Source organism: Euwallacea similis, chromosome 6 (assembly GCF_039881205.1).
Source record: "Euwallacea similis isolate ESF13 chromosome 6, ESF131.1, whole genome shotgun sequence".
Taxonomy (NCBI): Eukaryota; Metazoa; Arthropoda; class Insecta; order Coleoptera; family Curculionidae; genus Euwallacea; species Euwallacea similis.
The window spans coordinates 1,105,657-1,127,894 of NC_089614.1; the positions used below are offsets into that span (position 1 = coordinate 1,105,657).

At 38.1% G+C, this 22,238-nt stretch overlaps 5 protein-coding genes across 6 annotated transcripts in view; all 5 read right to left on the reverse strand.

The window, feature by feature from the left end:
* Tps1 (Trehalose-6-phosphate synthase 1) overlaps positions 1-22,238 on the reverse strand; it is a 182,488-nt gene that overhangs the window by 136,611 nt on the left and 23,639 nt on the right. The gene's annotated exons all lie outside the window — the stretch shown is intronic.
* Positions 1-22,238, reverse strand: part of LOC136409399 (ATP-dependent DNA helicase DDX11) — a 156,975-nt gene that overhangs the window by 7,342 nt on the left and 127,395 nt on the right. The window lies entirely within an intron of this gene.
* LOC136409435 (thioredoxin, mitochondrial) lies at positions 45-1,218 on the reverse strand. Its single transcript, XM_066390921.1, has 3 exons — positions 1,059-1,218; positions 476-721; positions 45-423 (listed from the first exon to the last, which is right to left on the reverse strand). The coding sequence occupies exons 2-3, from the start codon at positions 573-575 to the stop codon at positions 116-118; spliced, it is 408 nt and encodes a 135-aa protein (XP_066247018.1). The 5' UTR covers positions 576-721; positions 1,059-1,218; the 3' UTR covers positions 45-115.
* Tcs1 (Threonyl-carbamoyl synthesis 1) lies at positions 7,150-7,918 on the reverse strand. Its single transcript, XM_066391260.1, has one exon. It carries the CDS (start codon positions 7,916-7,918, stop codon positions 7,187-7,189), a length of 732 nt encoding a protein of 243 aa, XP_066247357.1. The 3' UTR covers positions 7,150-7,186.
* Polr3K (RNA polymerase III subunit K) lies at positions 7,919-8,334 on the reverse strand. The gene has a single exon (XM_066391261.1). It carries the CDS (start codon positions 8,246-8,248, stop codon positions 7,919-7,921), a length of 330 nt encoding a protein of 109 aa, XP_066247358.1. The 5' UTR covers positions 8,249-8,334.

The window sequence follows — 22,238 nt, forward strand, 5'->3', positions numbered from 1 at the left end:
CAGCATAAAAACTCTCTTTTTGTCAAGGAATCAATACAACCCCCCTTCTACCAACCTTTCCTACAACTCTCAATTTCTCTTTGCATTATGAATATCACTCTTAATGCCAATAAATCTATAATTTTTGAACCAATTTAGAAATTAAATCTTCAATCATATTGGCATCAACTAATCCAATAAATTTATCTACCACTAAACCATCTCTGACTGCAATTACTGCAGGCACTGCTTTCACTTCAAAAGTATGAACTAACTCTGCATGATTTTCTACATCAACTATAGCTAAATCAATGTCAGTCATTGGTTCAATCATCTCCTTCATTTTTGGAGTGAGAATGTGGCAAGGTTCACACCATTCAGCGTGGAAATTTACTATGACTGGGTTGTCTGAGTTCATTACTTTAGACAAGAACTCATCATTTCCTGTAAAAAAAAATTATTTCAGTAAATTTGTCTGATAAGGATTGTATTTTACCTTTGATATTTATGAGTCTTTTAAGATGGTTTGAGGTAAAAAGAGTTCTAGTGAAATGGAGAATCTGTTTTTGCTTTGTCAATAACATGCGTGGAGTCATGTTTGTTGATCATGAAAGCTTTTGAAGGCTTTTGGACGATTAGGTTCAATGCAGTGGCCAATGAAGAACACAAAAACGCCAGCCAATAGGCTGAGTATTAGGAAAATAAGTATAAGGTTTTTGTATATTATAATGTAGTCCTTTTCCTGAAATTAAATAATTTGAGCATTTTATGAGGAGGGGACTTAAGACTATCAGAAAAGAATGACAAGTTAAAACTTGCACCCCAAAACTTACCACAAATTCAGGCCTCTTGACAATTTTTCGTTTTTCAGTTGGTATGCTTAACAAAACAACAGTTAAAGCGGAAGTTACCCCCAAAGCAACCCAGGCAATATTACTTTGCAGTTTAATTGCAATTACGAAAATTATTATCGTAATAATCCAGAGAATCAAGAGAATGAGGAGGCCAAAACCGATACTTCCAGCTGTTGCCATTGTTAAAAAATCAACTTTAAATATATATTTCTTGAGTACACTTACGGTGTATGGTTAAAGCGTTCCTGGGGTATGTTACAGTATCGAGGAAACACAGGTAATACAAACAAGATTATATTTTGCTGGTAAAAATCAATGAAATTTGGTAAAACTTTATTTCTAAAATAACAAATGTGACATAACCTCAGATATAAAGTTTCAGTAATGTCAATGTCAAATCAGTTAATGACTTGACGCATAAAAGTGTATTCAGAAATTAACTCAAAGATCTATGAGGGTAAATAAGCGTTCTAAGTACAAGTGTTAGTTGGTATACCGAGTGATCGCTACAGAAGGGACTTCAGAGAATTAATTTTGATACTTATTTATTAAATTACGTTCACGCGGCACCAAAAGATTAGGAAATATATTATTTCTAGAATTTTTCTGTTTCTTTTTTGGGATCTAACACGGGCATATAGTCAATTATTACATTGAATTCAATTTGCTTCCAGATATTCCAAGTATAATTTTCTCCCTCGAATCTACCAGCCCAAATGGTTCAACAAACAGAAAAGGGGTGTTAATCCCCATCCTCAAAAACAATTTTTTTAATGTCCACCTCGGCGGATCTGGCACGTTTTGCATGTAAAAGCACTTCAAAGCAATTATGCCGACTCCTAAGCCGGTTTTGATAATCATATGAATTTACGTTTACGTATGTAGGGACCGCAGAGTCGGCCCTACGTTTATAGATGTGAGACTGGAAGTGTGGATCGGTGGTCGGTTCGGCAACATCCAGCCTTTTGGAATTAATGGCGATCCGCTCCAACGATTCGAGACATCCACGTGCCCGTTTTACTGGAAAACTGTTTGGTGTTAACAAATCGGGCGTACTTTACACTTGCAACCATCCGTTAAACTGAGCGTGCATGTCGTTGCCAGGGAGAATCTCCAAAACCACCTGTTCCTGGTTTTTAACACTAAAAAAAAAACTGTAATAATGATCAATGACCAAGCTCTTATAGCTGGAACTCATTTAAATCGCGCACCATGCAGATAAACTTTCATTTTAAACGCTCTCATCCTTATGGATGTTTCAACATCAATCATTTCACCTAATTTAAAAAAAGTCGCCCCACGGGTCAGATAATGTCAGACCCAATTGATGGCAACAACCAGAATATCACCGAGTGTTCGGGTCATTAGGTGCTCGAAATGCAAAACTGTTTAAATAAAGAAGGCAATGAAAGGTGTAATTGATAACTGATGGAGCTTCTGTGCGCGCCTCTAGTTTTCCGCGACGTTTCATTGCCGTAAGGTTTGATTATATCAATGAAGGAGAGATTTTTGTTGTAACGGAAAATTTAACCCTCTTTTTATAAATATTTTTCCTTAAAAAAATCCTCATGCCGCTGCACACGTGTACAACATTACAATGGCTTATTTGAGGACCGAAGGGGGTCCGCGGCGATATACAGTGTGTTCCACGCGTCCGGGGGAGCTTCGTTAAATTATTCCAAAGACTGAACCCGACGCAAAATCATTCAGCCGATCAATCGACCGGTCTTATGATTTGCATGAAACAGAGGAGAATTATTGAAAACGGACGCAGGCCAGGACAATACTTTCCTGTGATGTCCCATTTCGGCAAATTGAAGGTAATTGCCATGAAAATAATTTCACCCCTTTAATAATAATTGGAAACGACATATACTATATGAACTAATTGGAAAACGGCTAAAAAATGATTTCGAAAAGGGTTTATTCATATTCCTTGTAGAGAATAATTTTTCATGAAGAAATTAGAGAAGTTTCTTGATGAAATGGCGGACACTATCCATCATTGCGTAAAATGCTGATATCATCATGCGGCATACAACCTACATATAATTATTAAAAGCTCAGATATGTCGTAGATAAAACATCGAAGAGAACACTGAACACACTAGTGGTTATTAGGATGGCGGAACTGGACAAATAACGAAACAGCTGCAAATTTGGACATCGAAATTTCACACCACATTTCCATTTGAGACATTCCGCACACCATTAGGTCTTACATAGCTGGCATAGGTATATCTCCCCTGGAGACGCAATTAAAGTGCCTACCTACATAACTCATTATTATCAGCCGATAAATACCCATGTATGAAGCTAATACATAAGCTCAACATGCGGCTGATGGTGATGACAATGGAGCTCAATGAACACATATAAGAAAATTACTTTTAGTTGAGCGGCAGTGATAAAAAGGCCCAGTTTAGGATAAGTAATGGACTCCCGGTGTGCTCAGTTCGTACAATAAATTGGAATTCAGGCCTCTCTTAGGACATTACTATGTCGATGAACATCAACATTGGACGCATCTAGTGATTTCCGTTATGCGATTACCGCAATCACATTATGCTCGCCTCTTGAAAATGATTTCTGGCCCCGTATTGTTGTTAAACAAGAATTAGATTTCGACGGTGAGAGAGTGTATTTGAGTGCACTTGATGGGTTTTGTTGGACTAAATATGGGTCCGAAATTAATTGTTCTTTAAAGGTTTTTGTGAGGGACGTTAAGCCGTTTATAGACACTTCTAGCATTGAAGTGCAATTTTCTGGTTGGTGTGATCTTGTAGGCACTTGCGATCGCTGTAGTGACCCAAAAAACAAGTGGACTGATGGATACAAAAATTGCAAATAATTTGGGTTTAACGTTTTGAAATCTACCTGATGCTATACCCATGTTAATTCCCAGACAATTTCCGTTGTAGGCACTAATTGGCTTAAGACCGCATGCAGTAGCAGAAAAAATCCTCTAACTTGGCAATAAGCATTTGGAACGTTGTTTTACATTGTTCCAATTCCAATGGAGCACCAACGGTGCTCCTGAATGCATACAAAGTAACTTCCGCGCCCCTAAACTTATCCGAGAAAGACGTAGGAATGTACGGGGTGTAACGTGTGAACCAACGTGCAATTACTGTAACGGAGGCCGTAATCAGGGACTGCACGTGGTGTCTTCCCTGCTGTTGAGAAATTTCGCATTTTCCCATTCATTGTGCGACCTGTCGATTTGGTTTTAATTCGCCAGTCCTCCCAGTCTTTGTTTGACTTTAAGAAACATTTAAATTTGGGGCGTTTTGTGAAAAGACCGGGCCTTTGTCGTTTCTTTTCGGAGGGATGGACGCAATTATAACGCACTTTACTTAAATGCAGTCTAAACGTTTTTATTTTCGGGGGGCTTTTAAAGAAAAGAGAAGGGCATGACTTCCCTCTTTTCGACAACTTTTGCTTTTCGATTAGTGAGGCCTTTATTAATCTAATGAAACGGGACAAGCGAGGGATTTTGAGGTTTTTAGGCAAAACGCCCCGGTACGACTTCAAATATGTGTGGCTTTGTTAATTAAATTTTCTGGTTTATCCCTTATAATGGTACAAGTCTGAGGATGCTCGAACGCAACGTGGTGATAATTTACCCTATAAACTTTTGTTGGAAGATAAACCTTGGCGCGGTCCCCCGACCTGGAAGCTCTAACTTTGTTCGGAAGCCCGCAGCTTACGGAGGTGTGAAACGATAAAACTCATAATACTTATAAATTATAACCCCGCTTGAGGGTAGGTTTAAAGAGGTTTTGGGCGAACCATGGAAAGTCGCTTAATTTTTGCCAGACGTAGGACTTTTAAATCCTCAATTTCCCGTTATGTAAAACATTCCCAATTTCCGTGAATCCGGGAAAACAAACAAGCTCAGCAATTCCGGAAACTCTGGCGATATTTCAAGGTAGCAATCCCCGAAAATAAAATATACACAGGCCATAAATACCTATAAACCGGGGGGTGATTAAGCAAACTTCCATAAACAGCCCAAGAAAAGCGGAATGATTCTGAGACGCTTCGCTTGCGGCTCAAACAAGTGGAAAATGAATTTCCTTCATCGAATCCATCCGAGTTAATTTACGAGTGGCTGTTTATAGACAGATATAAGGCCACATACAGGATCAATCAGGCCCCGTTCTGGCGAAGTCACTCTTGCAAGAACAAGATAAGATTTATGCCTGCTCGGGGCTTAATAGAACCTGTCATGGGACTTATAGAAAAAATATATTTACGAGCTGATGGAGAAAAGTTTTGTTATATGTTAAGCTAATAAATTTCCCCATCTAGACTCCTCCGCATACCTGAAGTGTGGTCCTACTGGATGACTAACCTGAATTAACTAGATTTCCCCAGTTCCAAATGTTGCCAAAAATCATTTGAATTATTACTTTTAGTACGATGGCACTGGGATCTAATTTTCTACCGTATAAAATGGTATATCCAAATGAAACTTAACGAATTTAAATTAAGCAAACAAAAGAGCGAGAGACATCTCGTCAAGTTGGTAATTATAACTTGGCGTCAAAACCATTTAGCTTTACATGCATTTCTTAATTAACTCCAGAGGAGTTTCCCCCTTCTCTAAGGCGGAAATTTAAGCTCTCTCTGTAAACAGTCAGAAATTATACAGATGTTATCTTATTAAATTTGATGCGGGAATCAGGGCAAATCATACATGTATTAAAAAAGTTTAATACATATAATCATGTAGGATACGTGCTCCAAAGGACACAAGCGCAGTCAGAAGTATTTTAAAGCGGGCGACCTCAAGGGGTGGAAGTAAAAAATCAATTTTAAATTTCTTACTAAAAAATCAACTATCCCCTGTAAACCCCTTCGCTACGCCTATGTCAATCTATAGGTCGTTCCGTACAAAAACCGATGGACGTCATAACGCTGAAATTCAACGGTGTTTCCCGTTGTATGATTAATTCAGTATTTCTTATACAATATATCAATATACAATCTGTGAAATTTAATAAAAATGTTAAACTTACTTCTATGATGACATTCAATAGCAACAAAAGGCCGTTGTCGTTTCTTTCCCGTTCAAAATATTGCATTAAGGAAGCAACCAGCTCCTTAACTATTTAACTGCTTTAACATATCGGAAAACAATAATAATAAACGTGGAGTAAATTCACGCTAGCTTGCGTTCTTAAAAGAACAGTTTATGGTAAAGAAATCACCAATAAAACGGGAACTTTGATAGAATACGGCGAAAAATTCTATGGTATTTAAGTAAACACAGCCATCACAAGAAAATAAAATGGCGGAACGGGGAAGGCGTAATGCCAAAATGGACAAATATGGCGACACCGCGCCCTGTTGCCAACACATTGTTGTTAACATTTCCATTATTTACGTTCATTTTAAGTTTAAATATTTTACTAAACCTTAACGGGTAGGTTACTTTTAAGTACAAGTACTAGTTGCAGTTTATCCACATAATTATTGTTTACCTTGAGACGAATTCCTCGTTGAAAACTTTTCGTATTTCCAACGTGAGGGTTGGCAATGAAATTACGTGATTTATGACGTGCGTCGGTTTTTGTATTGAACGACCTATACCTATTTAATTTGAGTCATCACAAAGGCAAAAAAAATTCATTTCCTTATCACGGCAAAATATCAATAAACAGGAAACATGTCTGGGGCCTTTCTTTTCTTCATTTTTTACCTAATTTTTTTGCCTGCCCCGCCATCTTTCCAGTTATCTTCACAGGCCGGTGCTTTCTGGTTGACATGTAACCCGAGTCGGTTCTCTTGAGGTATGGTTAATTTACCCCGTTTGAGGAAAACGTGACTTGACTTAGGGTTCAGTTTTTTATTTATTGTTTTCATGGTGGTCGACAACTCATATCCCCTTTTTTCATGGTATACGAGCTGTCAGGTGGATTTGTATACTTTTACCCTATAGGGTTCCGTTAAAGCGAAGAAACCTAAATCCTGAGCTAATCTTAACTAACGATTTTTATCAGATTATTCAGCAGCAATTGTCTCTTCAGCACTGGACGCGCTTATTCAGGCTGTAGAGACATGACTGGATCAACACGAATTACTGAGATAAATTCAGGTTTATTTGCAGGAAGATAAGAACTAGATGTCCCGTGATACGAGCGTAACTTAACAGCATGATAAAAGATTATACAGGGTGATTTACATTGCAATGGTATATCATAAATTATATTAATTTAGCAATATTCCTAATTCTTCTAACACATTTGTTTGCTTCAATTTTGCCAATAGTTAAGTAATAAAAAATACTGTTTGTTTTTTCGTAAATGTGTTATATTATTTACATCAACCATAAAATATGACAGTCCTCACCTCTGCTCTAATATTATAGGATTACTCTTATTGTCCATTTTATCTTTAAACCCAAATTTCCTTAAAATCCACAAAGTGTTACATTGAGCTTCAACTAGTCCAGTCCTAATAATACAATATTTACCCTTCTCAGACAAATCTACAATGGTAGAACCATCTCTGTACCCCTCAGGATGGCCATTGTCATTGAAATTAAATTGTTGCTCTTCCCCATCGAATATAATGGGGATTCTCTTCCATATTTCTTCTTCTAGTTCATCACAAGACACCACTCCTCGACTCCCACTCAAATTGGCACTGGTCAAGGCAAGGGGCTTCCCAAGTGCTGTAACTAATTCTTGTATAAAGCGATGCTTTGGTACTCTAATGCCAATTTTTCCATCTTTGTGGCAATGTTTGTCTACTTCACTTTCACAATTGCTATTTAAAACTACTGTAACTGGGCCTGGGAGTAATTTTTCTAGTAGGCCCGTGGGGAGATGTTGCGTTAATGCATATGAAGGAATGTCTTTAATTCCAGCCAAACAAATGGCAAAGGGTTTCCAAGGGCTTCGCGCTTTGATAAAAAACATGTGCTCTATGGCAGTAAAGTTAGTGGCATCACATGCAAGTCCATATAAAGTGTCTGTGGGGATGGCAACAACACCTGATGACCGTAACACTTTCACTGCTCGGAAAATTGCCTCTGGTTGGGTGATGAGAATACGCTCAGCTATTTTCTCAGCCATTTAGTCCCGCCAATTATGGTTACATTCAGGATTACAGCAACGATAAAAGGTGGTCATAGGCTCATCAGCAGATCTTGTTTGCAACTGCAAAAAGTAGGCTTTTTCATTGCTGCACTTGGGACATCTCTCGTCAGTTGAATTCACGTTTTTCCATGCTTCCTCGCCGCCCAAAACATCGTCAATGGCCTTTAACTGGCAGTAAGTTCTAGATGAAATGTTTTTCTTCACTGGAAAGTAGATGGGGCACACATTACAAGTGAACTGGATGCGGCCAGAGACGTTTTCCTCCGCGAAAAGGATGTTGGAACAGTAGGGGCAGAATGCCACCATAGTTTCATATGGCAGAGTTTGAGATAATCGAAGAGAATTAGTGATTAGCACGTTTTAATAAACATAGAAATAACACGGAGAGAGTTTATAGGTTATGTCTATTTTTAATTTGACATATATGAGTCAGTTAGAGCGTGCGTTCAGAATTAGTTGTAGAGAATAAACGAGAGAGTGAGTTTACAGAATTAGCCGGCAAGTTTGTAACAATTATCTTAAATTTTTTATCGTTTTCATTTTTTGTGTCATATATAGGGTGATCATTTAAAAAACTTCAAGCGGAAATATCGGAAGCATATCTTGAATAAAGTATCGAGCTGCTATCTACTTTATTATTATCTATTATTTATGTTTATTATTTTATGTTTTTTTTAGTTATTACTGTACTGTTAAATATTTGGTTTAGTAAATTGGAAATCTGGAAATCTTCCCACCGTTCTGTCTGGCTTCAAAAAAAGTGTGTATAAATCAATTTGATGACTGTTCTCATCACTGTATACATTGTTGTGGAAATTCTCCGAATTGAATAATAAATGATACTACATCTCGCATATAGAAATTATTGTAGCTAATTAATTATATTAATCTGAGCCTCGACCCAGGAGACCTATCGCCCCAAAGTTCTCACAAAAACACGCAAAAGGTCCTAAAATCTCGTAAACAAAATAGTTGTCACCACGTAGCATAATTTGGGTTAATTTATTACACAAAACGGGCCCTTACACGGTAGCTTAACAATGATGATCGAGGTCCATTGAGGAAGGACGACAGCTGTTAACGTTGTAAAGCCGAAGGACCACATTACATGCTGCCATTGTCCCATTTTGGAGTCTTTTAGACAGCCTTTCGGGTGGCAAAATGTCACGATGATTTAGTTACTCTAAAGCATGTGGTGATATATTAGTCTCGAAATTTTTATACTTGCGAAATATTAAGCGAGAGACGCAAAGGGGTCTTTGGAGGAATTCGCGATAAGCTAAAGTTATTTATTAACGTTAAACGGAGCTCGAATAGTTTATGCTTTCTTGTTCGTTGGTTGTTCGTTTAAACTTCCTTGCCCGTACTTTTTGTACAGATATTCGTATTTGGTAATTGCATTATTTGGATGTGCTTGCAGTGTTCTCCCCCCAAGGCATATCAAATGAAGAGTCATCCAGACTATTGGCGCTGTTGGTAATCGGGCTGACAAGACCGTATATAAATTCAAATGCGCGTAACCGAAAGTTATTCTCATCCTTTTGAATGGTAAAGGGTAGAAATAAAAGAAATATCCCCGGTAAACTGAAATTACCACAATTATTTCTTCCATAAAACGCAAACTTCCTTGATGGAACTATTCGTTACATAAAAAAAATCATAAATATGTATAAGAAAAGGTGGGGCTAGCACTCAGGTATAACGTCAAATTGGGCGTGTGCGTATTTTCAAGCTCCTCCTGTAGGAATATTAATTATTTTATTCAAGGTGTTGCTTCAAAGCTCTAAAACTGGTTAGAGCTTGGAATAACATCTAACACTTATATGTGAACATTAGCTATTACCGTCGATGCTTGGTGGAAACTTGTCCGCAGAAAATCGACATTTGGAACTATACACTGAACAATCCACCAAAATTACCCAAACTTACGAAGAATTCTGAAGATCTGGCAACGTAGATCACACCACTGTCAATTTGAAGGGATTCTGGACCTTGCTTCTAACGAGCACGTGAGAGTGAGAATGAAATGTTCGTCGATGTTGATTGGCCAAAAAATTTTATTCGCCAATTAAATGCATTCGATCATTAACGAATCAGGGCCCTGATGTTAAAACAAAAGAGCGTCGCTATGTTGCCGTTTAGTTGTAGGTGTGAATTTTCAATAATCGCGAGTACAACGATACATTTAATGAGAAATAAATATGGAACGTAGGTATACGATTATTTTTTAGCGCATTATGGAAGCGATTTGTCGATATTTCATGTACTTATTTACGTCATCGGATAGCGTGGAATACCATTCCGGTAAGATTTTGCTGATGAAAATCGATTAAGTGTCACTGTTTTTCGTCAATATTTACTTCAAACCCTGGTCGCTAGAAATAATTAAGAAAGCCATCTTTCCCCTGAGTACTGAAGTAGCTGCCCTTATAAAAAATCCCCAAATTTCAAGTAATTCTGAAGATAATGACCGTTTCGACTACAAATTTTCATTTAATATATCTGGCAAAGTTAAAAAAAAACCTTGAAATTCTTCCAAACCTAAAGGTTCTAAAATCAGTAATAAAAATACAACTTCTCGTTGAACAGAGATTTAGACGCATTAAAAATGTCCCTTAAACTTACGGGTAGTTGGTGATTCGGCAACATCCTTAACTCTGTCGATATTAAACAGTTTGACAGCTTGTGAAGCTCAATTGGCAGTCGTGGCATTTTTGAAAAAAAAGAACGGTGCCGCGTTGCCATTTAGCACTGTTGACATAGTCAAAATGTGCAGTGTGAACGTCTATCCGTCAAAACGTTCAGAAGAATATTGTATCCAGCTCAAGCCTTTGATCGCTAGGAGAGCTTCTTTCGGAATACTAAAGCACCTCGACTAACACAATATATCCAAACTTTGGTTGTTCTTGAAGATCTGGCTCTTCATTCAGCTAAGGTCAAGCAGGCCGGCATGCAGCTGTCGTCTATCAACGTGAAGTTGCCGTGATCTCTGAAACAGAAGAACGGTGCCACGTTGCCATTTAATTACTAGCGCTAACGAGATTAGAAAGCATTGCTAAGAAAGCCTTCAATTCGTTCAATACTCAGGCGAACGTCTTTTCCAGCTCAGCTTTAACGGATGTGTCATTTTTCCCCAATGGCATTGCGCCCGTCACTTTTCCACCTATGAGGGTCCACCATCAACCTGCCGACCGTGACGTTTTTTCGAAGATAACAAAACCGCTGCGGTTTGGTCCAGGACCTTTTCATCTTCCAAATCCAGATTCTCGTGTTAAGCCCGAGAGTTAACACAGGAAAAGTGCAATTTCTCCGGGATTGCTTGCACAATGTAATATGTGCGGTCTGATTTATAGGACCGTGGCCGGCGTTGGAGGTGATAATGCGGCACGGCCTGTAAATCAAGTGCCGTAAATCAGAAGGTGCATTATCGGGCCGTTTCAGCGGTGGGCGGCCCGCCGGTTACGGTTACCGTGTCGCTGATTACGATGATGAATGATTAGCGGCGGCGGGTCATGGGATCCAGGTCCGCATCCAGAATGGCTTTCTACAACCTGGATGAATATGTTCTATTGGCAATAATCGAGCTTCGCACTTGAGAAATACACTCCGATGGAAGCTAGGAACATTGCCCAGGCTCGTAGCAAGCCCTAGGAGAGAGTTTTTGGGAAAATCCCCATAATCGAACCTGCCCCGGGATTACCTTGCTCGAAACGATGTCATCATTTCCTTTCTTAGGATACCTTTAATTCTATTTATGGCAATGCGTTCTGCAGGTGAATACCGTAAAAGAAGCGTAGCTAATTCGATTAGGCGACCATCTATTTGCCACGGCTCTATTCACTTCATTAGGCGGTCACTGATCCAACTCAATTCACCATAGAGATCTCTTCAGCGATGCTCACTCCACTTTCTGTATTGTATGTTTATACTTTGAGTGTTAAGGATTGGAAATGTTTACTCATTTAGAAAGCTCTTGCACCACACTTGTAACATTGTCCTTTTGATGACGCCTGATGAAGGCTCTTTGATGTGTTGTTTTTTAAAAATTATTTAGACTAGAAGGAGGTTTGAGTGGACTGGACGTGGGACAAATTGCGTTATTTTACGACTTGCCGGTTTCGTTATACCTGACGATGTTTGATGGAATTTATGGGAGGGAAAAATACCATTAACATTGTTAATTAATCTTTTAATTACGAGCCGAAATAACTGGCATATTTTCCCGCACTTCTCATTATTTCCAGTCAGTCTAGTTGTGTTAGTTCAGATTGATTACCTTTCGGGAGTTTTAGCACATTTATCTGAGGATGGATTGAGGAGCGTTTCCTACTACCTTATGAACCATCCCGAAATGAACTACAAGTGCGGGGATTTCTGAACTTCTAAAAGTCCCAAGCGAAATTTTTTCAAATAGCTTTAGCTCATTTAGAATTATAATGCGTCCATTATACTTATGGGAAAACTAGGTAATTTAATCCAAACCCATTTTTCTGTTAAATTTGCATGTAACAGTTAGTCTTGAGTCGAGGTTGCCATAACTCTTCAGTAGCCCTATCGTGTCGCATTAGAAAATACCACGTTTTAATTATCATTTTTGCATTATCCAACTTTATGGAAATTTATTTGGCCATTTTTCTAAATTGCTCCAGAATTCCTTTATTATAAATGGACCCCTCATAGAACTGTGTCTTTAGGGTGTCCTAAAAATATACCGGCAAACTTTAAGGGGTGGTGGGCGACTTCAATACAAACTTTTTTCTTTAACAAACATATGCCCGCAAAAGCGCCGTCAGGGCTGTTGAGCAAATAAAATATTTAAGCCACATCAAATAACTAAATGAATTCGTGATTTAGTTGGACGCTATTGTCTTTCCTTGAACATTTTTTGTTTCAGCTACGTTTATTGTTGGGGAACACAAACATTTCTTCATCATAATTAGACATTCTAAAAATACCAATTTTAAGACCGTAGTAGGTATCATATGTACATTATGATTATTCAGCTGGCATAGTAACATTCACTTAGTTGATTAGTTAAATCAAAATTTGTATTGAAAATAAATGTTAATTTCTCATTTTAAGAACTTACCGATATGCACCGATGGATTAGAAGAGGCGGTCCTGTAGCCTGGCCCACACGTTCTCCTGATCTGAACACTATAGATTTTTCCTTTGGGGTTATCTCAAATCTCTGTTTTAGGATCTCTGGTTTAGGAAAGGCCTATTTGTAATGCGGAAGATCTCTTAGCAAAAATAATATAGAGTTGCATACATTTAGAAGCTATTCCCGGAATATTCCTCAGGATCCACCAGTCAACGAACCGATTCTGTCATCTTCGTATTGAAGCAAATGGTAATTTTGGCCAATTACTGCAAGCCATCATTTGTTTATCAATAAAACAACGTCTAACACGAATAAAAAGTGACTATACTGAGTAAAACAATATTGCCTTTTTTCTCCTCAAACGGTTTATTTGCAAACATATGTTTGTTTAAGAAAAAATGTTTGCATTGATGTCTTCTACTCTCCTTTAAAGTTAGTCGACATATTTTGGATGATTTTTGTATACGGTTTAATAATGAATTCTAAATAAGGTTGGAATGTTCCATCTTGCGCATTATTGTGTTGAACATCTTGTGTCAAACTTGGCATTGATTCTGAACATTATATCACGAGTTCAAGTCGGAACATAGGAATCGTGCAAGTGGGATAAGGACCTCTTAAAGTTTAATGTCCCTTCCGACAAAGACCAACAACGAAGTGGGCGGAATCAGTACAGATCTAATGGCCAGATTTCTCGCCGTTTCAGAATTTTTACTGATATAAGTTCTAGTGATGGATTAAATTGGTTTTGAGTTTTTACTTATTTATAAATGATTGTATATTTCTCCGTTACAGCATAACTTAGGTACGTCATTGATGAAAGTGATGATCTAAATGCGCTGATATTTGATTATGATCTTTTGGTGGACCCAAGACTGAGCCGAGACTCGAGGTCAGTTGATAGATGGAACGATTCGTTTATAGTTCGATTATAAAACGAGATCGAAAAAAAAAAAATTGACCAGTGCTGGTAAAGCATGTAAGGAATTTCGATTTTAACGCGCAGTGTTACCGTGTTTTAGTTTTTTTTCTATTTATTTACATAGTCGCTTTTTGTTTTGATTTAAAAAAAACTCCATCGTAGCGAAGGTAGTGAAATCGATACTAATCTAAACATTGAAGTGGAAACGCCGGCCGGACTTACTCCGCCTTCTGAGTTGTTGGTCTTTGTCGGAGACATATTAAACCTTATGCGGTCCTACTTCCACTTGCACAATTTCTATGTTTCGACTTAGACTGGTGATGTCTGGATAAGTTCCTATATCCAAACCAGCGGAACCCCAAGCGCACCTTAACGGGATGCTGAAGAGCAACATCAAAGGGAGAACATCTGCCAGGTGAACGTCCCATGGAGGAAGATCTAGAGGATGAAGGAAATGAGTCTTGCCTTAAGTATCTTTTGGCTGAACTATAGGGAATGCTCGTTCTTGCCGTTCCCCTCATTCTCCGCTTTGAAACAGCCACCGCAGCTTACTTTAGCTTATCCCGCAACTACCCCCTTAGGTGGGGGGTGGGACTTACCTTGTCTGTTAGAACTTTTTTTGTTTTCCTCTTCTCACTTTCTAATCATGATAGGCGACGCCTCTTCAGTCGGTTGACGGCACCATAAACCTTCGAGGAGAATATGACTCAAACATCCCAACAACGTATTGGTTGACTGTGCTGGCGTTGTCAGCCGAAAGATTTTTCCATTAAAATCATCATCATGCATAAATCAAGTTTTATTTTTATCACTGGTTTTCTTTATTTCGACCACAAGTTCTAGCACACCCCTCGGCAGACCTCCCCTTTCTGAATCCATGTCGAGTGTTCTGAATCATGGAAATTCGTTTAACTTCATGTGTAAGTCCGTTGTTTATTACAGATTTGAAGAGTCTGCCTAAGGAACTGTGTAGACATATGGTAGGGCTGTATGAGCTTAGCGTTTGTGGGTCTTTTTGATTTTACTAAATAGTGCTCAACTGCGAAGAGATTAGCGTACAAATATCTACGGGGTGTCTCAATTAAAATTTATACCCCATGAAATCTCTGATTTTTCCTAAATGTGGAAAAAATGCTAAAATGTGTCAATTTTAACTTGAGGGGGGACCAAATTGTATATTGGTATCGAAGTAATTTCTGCATCCTTCTAGTGCCCAGAGACGCCCATTCAAAAACTTTAAATGGCAAAAGGGGCCGAATGACACATTGTTTCAAAGCCGCTTCTATTCTCCATCCAACCATGTCTGTTTTTTCAACTTTGAGCGATTGGTTTTTCAGAATCACGAAATTGTTGTTTTGAATCATTGAGTTGTTGTGAGACTCATTGAAATTTTCAATATTGTTAATTCGGTACATTTTCATTCAAATCGTAAAGATTTTTTTTTTTTTTTGGTAGAAACGTTACCGTTCGTTATTTTTTAACGTTAACCGTAACGTTATCTGCGTTAATATTTAAAGTTTTTACCCCCCTAGATTTCTTTTTCTGGAGCCATTTTTTTAAGTCTAAAGTTTGTGCTACACCACCTGCATCCCTACAAATGCTTCAAGAACGAATCGTCGTAGAGTGCTGTTTGATCACGCTAGAATGTTCGAACTTTTCAAAACCGCTTGTATAGAAGTGGAGATTTTAAGCAATACGTTCGCTAAATTGAATGGTTTTTTCATAACCAATCATTGAAACTTGTAAAAAAACTTGGTTGTATAGAGAATGGAAACAGTTTCAAAACGATGTGTTACTCGGCTCCTTTTGCCATTTAAAGTTTTTGAAGCGATGGCTCTGGGCGCTTGAGGGATGCAAAAATTACTTCGAAACCAAGTTAAAAATCGGTCCCCCCTCAAGTTAAAATCGACATATTTTTACATATTTTCCACATTTGGACGAAATCGAAGATTTCATGACGTGCAAATTTAGTTGGAACACCCTCTATACTATTCGCAACAGAGTTCTCGATGCACGTCACAGCCTTCAATGGTAACAACGTTGCCGTATTGTGAAAAAATGCATCATACCTCTGATAAATCGTTTCTTGAATCGCCCCCGTGTTCAAAATGGCCGAATTTGCAACCCTTTTTGGATGCGGACGTTTCTTTTTGGGTGACCTTAATGTTTTTATAAGATTTTGAACCTGCACTTACCGCGGAAATACTTAAAGTTAGGGCAGCGCTTATATTAAAACGTTAGAAGTTTATTTTATATTTATGATTTTAACTTACTTCTCTAACGCCAGTCAGAGGTAATAATGGTTTATTATTTTTTTAGGGCACTTTCTAAATACTTTATCAAAGAAGCTACTAACTCCTTGCTGCGGCTGTTCAAATGCTTCGGCATTTTTGCACGAATAAAAATGCGAAACATATGCATATGACTGTTTTTTTCTTAAAAGGACAGTTTTTATAATAATACTGAGGAAAGGATCTGGAGCTGCAAGTCAAAACTGTCGAGAAATACAATTATTCAAAACGGCGGCGATGAATCATAAAATCTTAATGGCAACGTCGTAAATTAAGATGTAGTGTCGCCAACCTGACGATAGTAAAATTCGAATTTAACCAATATTTACAAGTTTAACTGAAATAATTACTTGCTATATTTGCGTTAGTTGTAAAGTAAGACGAAAAAGCTCGTAGCATTTTCATTAGCAGAACGAACTTTAACATTTTTAATCAAAATTTTACCCTGTCACGTTTGCATCATGCACGCTCAAAAACGACTGAGCGAAGAGAGAAACAGGGTGGGGGATGGAGCGGGGGAGGGGGGGGGGGGAGAGATAGCGAGGTAAGAGGGGAGACGTAGAAAGGGAACGTGATAGAACGGGAGAGAGACACTATAAATTGAGTCGAAATCCATGAATGATGACCGAAAAAACTCAGCTTTCCAAACCTCTCCTAATGTCAGCTCGTGTTATTAAGCTAGATCGAAAAAATCCTGGATTCTCATACATCCTTGTAATATCTACAGCAAACCAAACAAATCATATAAGCTAATATCTCACTTCAGGATGACTTATTGGACACACAAAAGCAGCGTAACACTCCGACTGCTTTGTTATTGTCCTCGATTCCTATTGTGGACTTCGGGGCCCTACTCTCATGAAAACTGTAACTAATGCGGTTAAGTGTATATTTTATTATGCCGTTGTGTCTAATGTGGTTATTTAGAGATATTGCTTGCAACACTATTGTGTTGTTTGGGCATTTCTATTTTTTTGGTCTTTGCAGAGGAATTGCGTCCAAAAATCAAACAAACCATTTAGCGCTCGGCTTATTGCCATAATGATTATCTCATAAGTAACATATTGGACAAGGCGTACAATCACTGCGGAACTCTATATCTTATTAGGGTCCGAGCCTCAAGAGACATTAGCTGATAAGCGTTGATAGTGACCGAAGATAAGCAACTACGAGATGGACGGGGTGAGATAAGGGTCAGGACATCATCCCCTGCAACAATGCCAGTTGACATGTTCATTACGCACCCTGACGTGTATTAATACGGGAGAGGAAATGCTTATCATTTGATGAGTTTTTGAAGTTCCTCCATGGGAGGGTTGTACGTTTATGCATAATATCTCAGGAACTATTTCTAGTTCGTTTTCGAAGGGCAATAATCCATTTAACCTTAATAGGTTAACATGATCTCGAAAACTGCGATAGTAATATCGTTTGGTGGCCATTAAGGGCGCCGCTCTCGCACTCATCTATACATGTGATAACGGGTTTGCGGTGATACTCACGTCTCGACAGGACGCCTTCCAATGCGTGTTCAATGATTCGAACAGACATATATTATTTTTGTAGCGGAGGGTGTAAATATGATGTCGCAAAGCCATTTGTTAGCTCGTTTCCTGAGCGGGCCTCTGGCGGAAAACTGTGGCCCGATATGTCGCTCCATATTTATGATCGGTCCCCGAGTGAGCGCCCCGACAGCCCCCTACATGAGCTAGAATCCAGTTTTCTGGATTTACCCGGTTTCCCATCTAGGAGGAGTAATTGTTACTGCTGGACGTTTAATGGAACACGTCACCAATGAAGGGTTTCAAATTATGATACTCACTAAATAAGACCTTTTGTGTCATGGAACCGTGAATCCAGATTTCTGGGGACAATCTTGGCTGCGAAATGGCAATAACTAGAATTCAATAAAGAGGTCAATAGAGTATTTTCGATGCGTGTTCTATTGCCGTAGGTGGCTTCTCGTAATTGACGACTGAGAGCGCCGACAGCTCCCTATGTGGGTTAGAATCCAGTTTTCTGGATTTAGTCGATTTCCTATCAAGGAAGAGTAATTTTTATTGCTGCACGTGAAATGGGACATGTTGCCAATAAGGAGTTACAACTAATGAAACTCTCCAGATAAAGCTTTTTGTATTATACAGGGCGTTTCTTAATGTCGTGCTAATATTTCAGGGTGTGATTCTTCAGGTCATTTTATGAAAAAAACCTCGTATGAACATATGTCCAAGACTGCCCGGGTTTTTAGCTGTATGGTGTTGAAGCTTTTCTTATCAAATAGTTATTTTTTAATTTCTCAGAAAGTACTTTAGATATTACTTTCAATTTTGGTGTTTGTTAAATGGGATGTAAAATATCGTATTTTAATAAGGAAAGTAATTCTATTGCTCAGCCAGTGGCGTCCCTGCATACATGCCTTTCGATATTATTTACGAAAAAAGCGGTACATCACTGAAATTTTTTCGCGGGAATGTTTGTTCCGATTAGGTTGGTCAATTCTATGCGAAAAAGATCTCTAACGATTTTCTCGTTAGGCGAGCCGTTCTTGATTAACACAATAAAAATCGTCCAAATTAATTTGTTTATTTTAGTTACGAGTTATTAATTTATATTAAATATTATGCATTTTATAGTTTATTATAAAAGTTTTTTTTCGTGTAGAATTAGCCAGCCTAATCAGAACGGATATTCCCGCGAAAAAATGTCAGTGGCGCACCACTTTTTTGTAAATAATATCGGAAGACGTGTACGTAGGAATGCCACTGGCTCAGTAGTGTGATTACTTTTCTTATTAAATTACGGGGTTTCATGCCCTATTAACATATACCAAAATTGAAGGCAATACCTAAAGCACTTTCTGAGAAATTTAAAAATAACGATTTGAAAAAAAAAATCTCAACATCTTGTAGCTACAAATTTGGGTTGTTGCGGACATATGTTCATAAGAAGTTTTCTTCATAAAACGACCTAAGGAATCAAACTTTGAAATATTAGCACGACATTAAGGAACGCCCTGTAGAATCGTGAATCCAGATTTCGAAGGACAATCTTGGCTGCGAAATGGAAATAAGTGGAACTCAATAACGAGGTCAACATGGATTTTTTTATGTATTTTTTATTAGGTGGCTTCTCGTAATGGGCGATCGAGCGCTCCGACGGTCCCCTATATGGGTTTGAATTCAGTTTTCTGGATTTATAGCTTATGATATTGGAAAGGATGTTTTAAATGTCAATGAGAGTAATTAAATAAAAAGTAACGATTTTTTCAAAACACTCTGTATTTTTTATTTTCCAAAGCGAGAAAATTTGCCGAAGAAACACTAAACGACATTACACCGAGTTCTGAATAACCGTAGCTACCAATTGCAGCGGTGCGAAAATCTACAATTTTGCATGGCATTTTTCTTTACCTTGTATGGCATGGAGAGTTTTTAAGGTATTCGTCAATGATTGCAGAAGAAACAAACTTCCATAATCTTTTTTGTTGATAAAAATCGGCTGAAGCCTTTCCGAAATACAAGCTCTCAAAAATGACCGAAGAACGTGCCGTTTCGAATATTTTTATAGGGACTTTAGGTACTTCCCAGAAATTGGTGAGCATCAATGTTCTAAATTTTCCAAAAAAAATGCGGATAAAATATCAGGAACAAGTAATTCAACTGCTTTAGCTAAATGATTAAAAGTGCCATTATTCTTCTGTACTTTTCATAGGTTTTTTCTCAAAATCTTCACGCTTCGCAGTTAGTATTAATTTCTATTATTCACGCTTGTGTTATACGAGTTCCAGATCGTTTCGCCTGATGCAAAAATATGTGTTTATGATGGTGCATGCATCACTTTTCAATATTTCTCGTCTGGAGCCATCATATTTGCTCACATCGTCGAATCTTTAGCCTGTATATTTCTCTAAACCCACTCGTTTTGCGACAAAAAAAAAGTTATAAAACCTTTTTCCTGGCACACACACACACACACACACTCACACACGTTGGGATATAAAAGGAATGCCAAACATCGGTTTGAGTCTTTGTGGCAGCACTCTGGAAGTAATTTTTAATTTCCATTTGGGAAAATAATAACGGGCTATCGAGATATGTAAAGAATTTATATTCGGGCGGCGTGCGCGGTCGTGTTATTGTAAATTTCCATGATCATTCTTCCAGAATGTGATTTCTCAAACTTTTGTCTTATCGCCGCCGTTCCTATAAACTTTCGAAGTCTGTTGGGATAAGTTTTATCTTCATCCAGAGGCGTAGTTGAGGAAAAAATGCAATCAAAGATCAGATATATTTATTTAAGCGACTCTGTGTTGTTCTCGGAAAGAAATTACCAATAAATCATTTCCCTCTTGTAAGCTCTTCAAGGGCCCTTTTAAAGCTCAGCGGGCATGGGTATGTTATTGTGAAAGGTGGACAGATTTGTACAAATACGGGGCTGTTGTAGGCTTTAAGGACCACAAATTTATATCCAGCGATATATTGTCGGGGATTTAACGGCACGCAATACTAAAATGCCCAAAAAGCCATTAATACATGAGTCGACTAGCCTCGTCCAGATAGCGAAAGTGGCATATCAACCCTTCCCGACGCGGACTTAACAAAGATAAGGAAGCAGGATACATATTTTATGAAATTATCACATTCCCTGGAAGAGCACAAATAATTTTAATGAAAATTCTGGCGCTGAATTTAGGGGAAAGAGTGACATCAGCTGTTACGTACAGTCGAATGCTTCGCACCCCCGTTGAACACATTACTGAAAAGGACGGCGACGCTGTTTAGTCCCAGAACCGTAACAGAACGATCCAGAATAAAAGTTTATTCCTCGATTATACATTTTCTACATACTCTCCAATGTAGTCTACTCTGTGGCTACCTCTAGGCTCCTTCAAAATAAGCGTTATCTACACGCACTTGTGACTTAATACGATTAAGTCTTAATCTCCAAAAGGGATGAAAAATCGCCCCCTCAGGGAACATGTGAAATTTCTCAGTGCGGATTTAGAGGCTTTTCAATACATTCATATATGTTTATGACCCAGATTTAAAATGAGACAAATTGGGATTAAGCCTTACGGTGATTTGCACACCCCCCGCTCGTGATCCATTCTGCCTGTATAAATTCGGCCTTCGAGTTTTGCCCCATCGGGTTTCATCGATTTGTCGACGAAGTCGTTTTTTGTCAATTCGGGTTTGAGCAAAATAAAATGGTTAGTACATGGAAATGGCACAGACCATTGGAAATTTATGTTCTACCCACCTATTTACGTGGGAGTTCCATTGAGGGTTGCCGAAAGTGACAAAACTGACTCAAATTTGGGTATTTCTTATTATATATGTATTTTGCACCTTGAATTTTCCTAGACAACTGTTGTAACAATACAGTGCAACAACACAACAGTAGAGCCGTCTAATGTAGTAATGCAAAATAGACAGAGGTGTCAACTAGCGCGAATTTGACATCGGTGGATTTTTATTATTTTTTTCTTCAAATAAAGACTGAATTTCATGTCCTCTTTTCAATCTTTCATTTGGTGTGGAATTTTTGAACCCTCAGATTGACGAAAATCAAGTACTTTATCTCGTTTCGCTGAGCTGTGAGGAACTTTCGAAATATAGAGCTATATTTAATTTTAAGGCTGTTTTTCATCTCCCCAGCGAACTTAATTCCCCAACTCTACTATTAGATCTTCAATTTTATAATAAAATACCTAATTTTTAGAGCAGAATAAGTGGTGTTAATCTTAAAAAAAATTAAATATATTTTTATACTCATTTAACTTAAATTGAAAAATATACTTAATTTGCATTTGTGCCAACTTCTCAAAAATTATTGATAATCTTCGTTGCACTTGTTCTATCACCTCTGAGAATTGGCTTGGAGAGCCGAAACTGGATCTGAGCTTAGAGAAGTTTTGATTTTTCCAAGCTTGGTCAGTAGCTTCAACAAGAAACTCTAAGCATCTAAAACGAAAAAAAT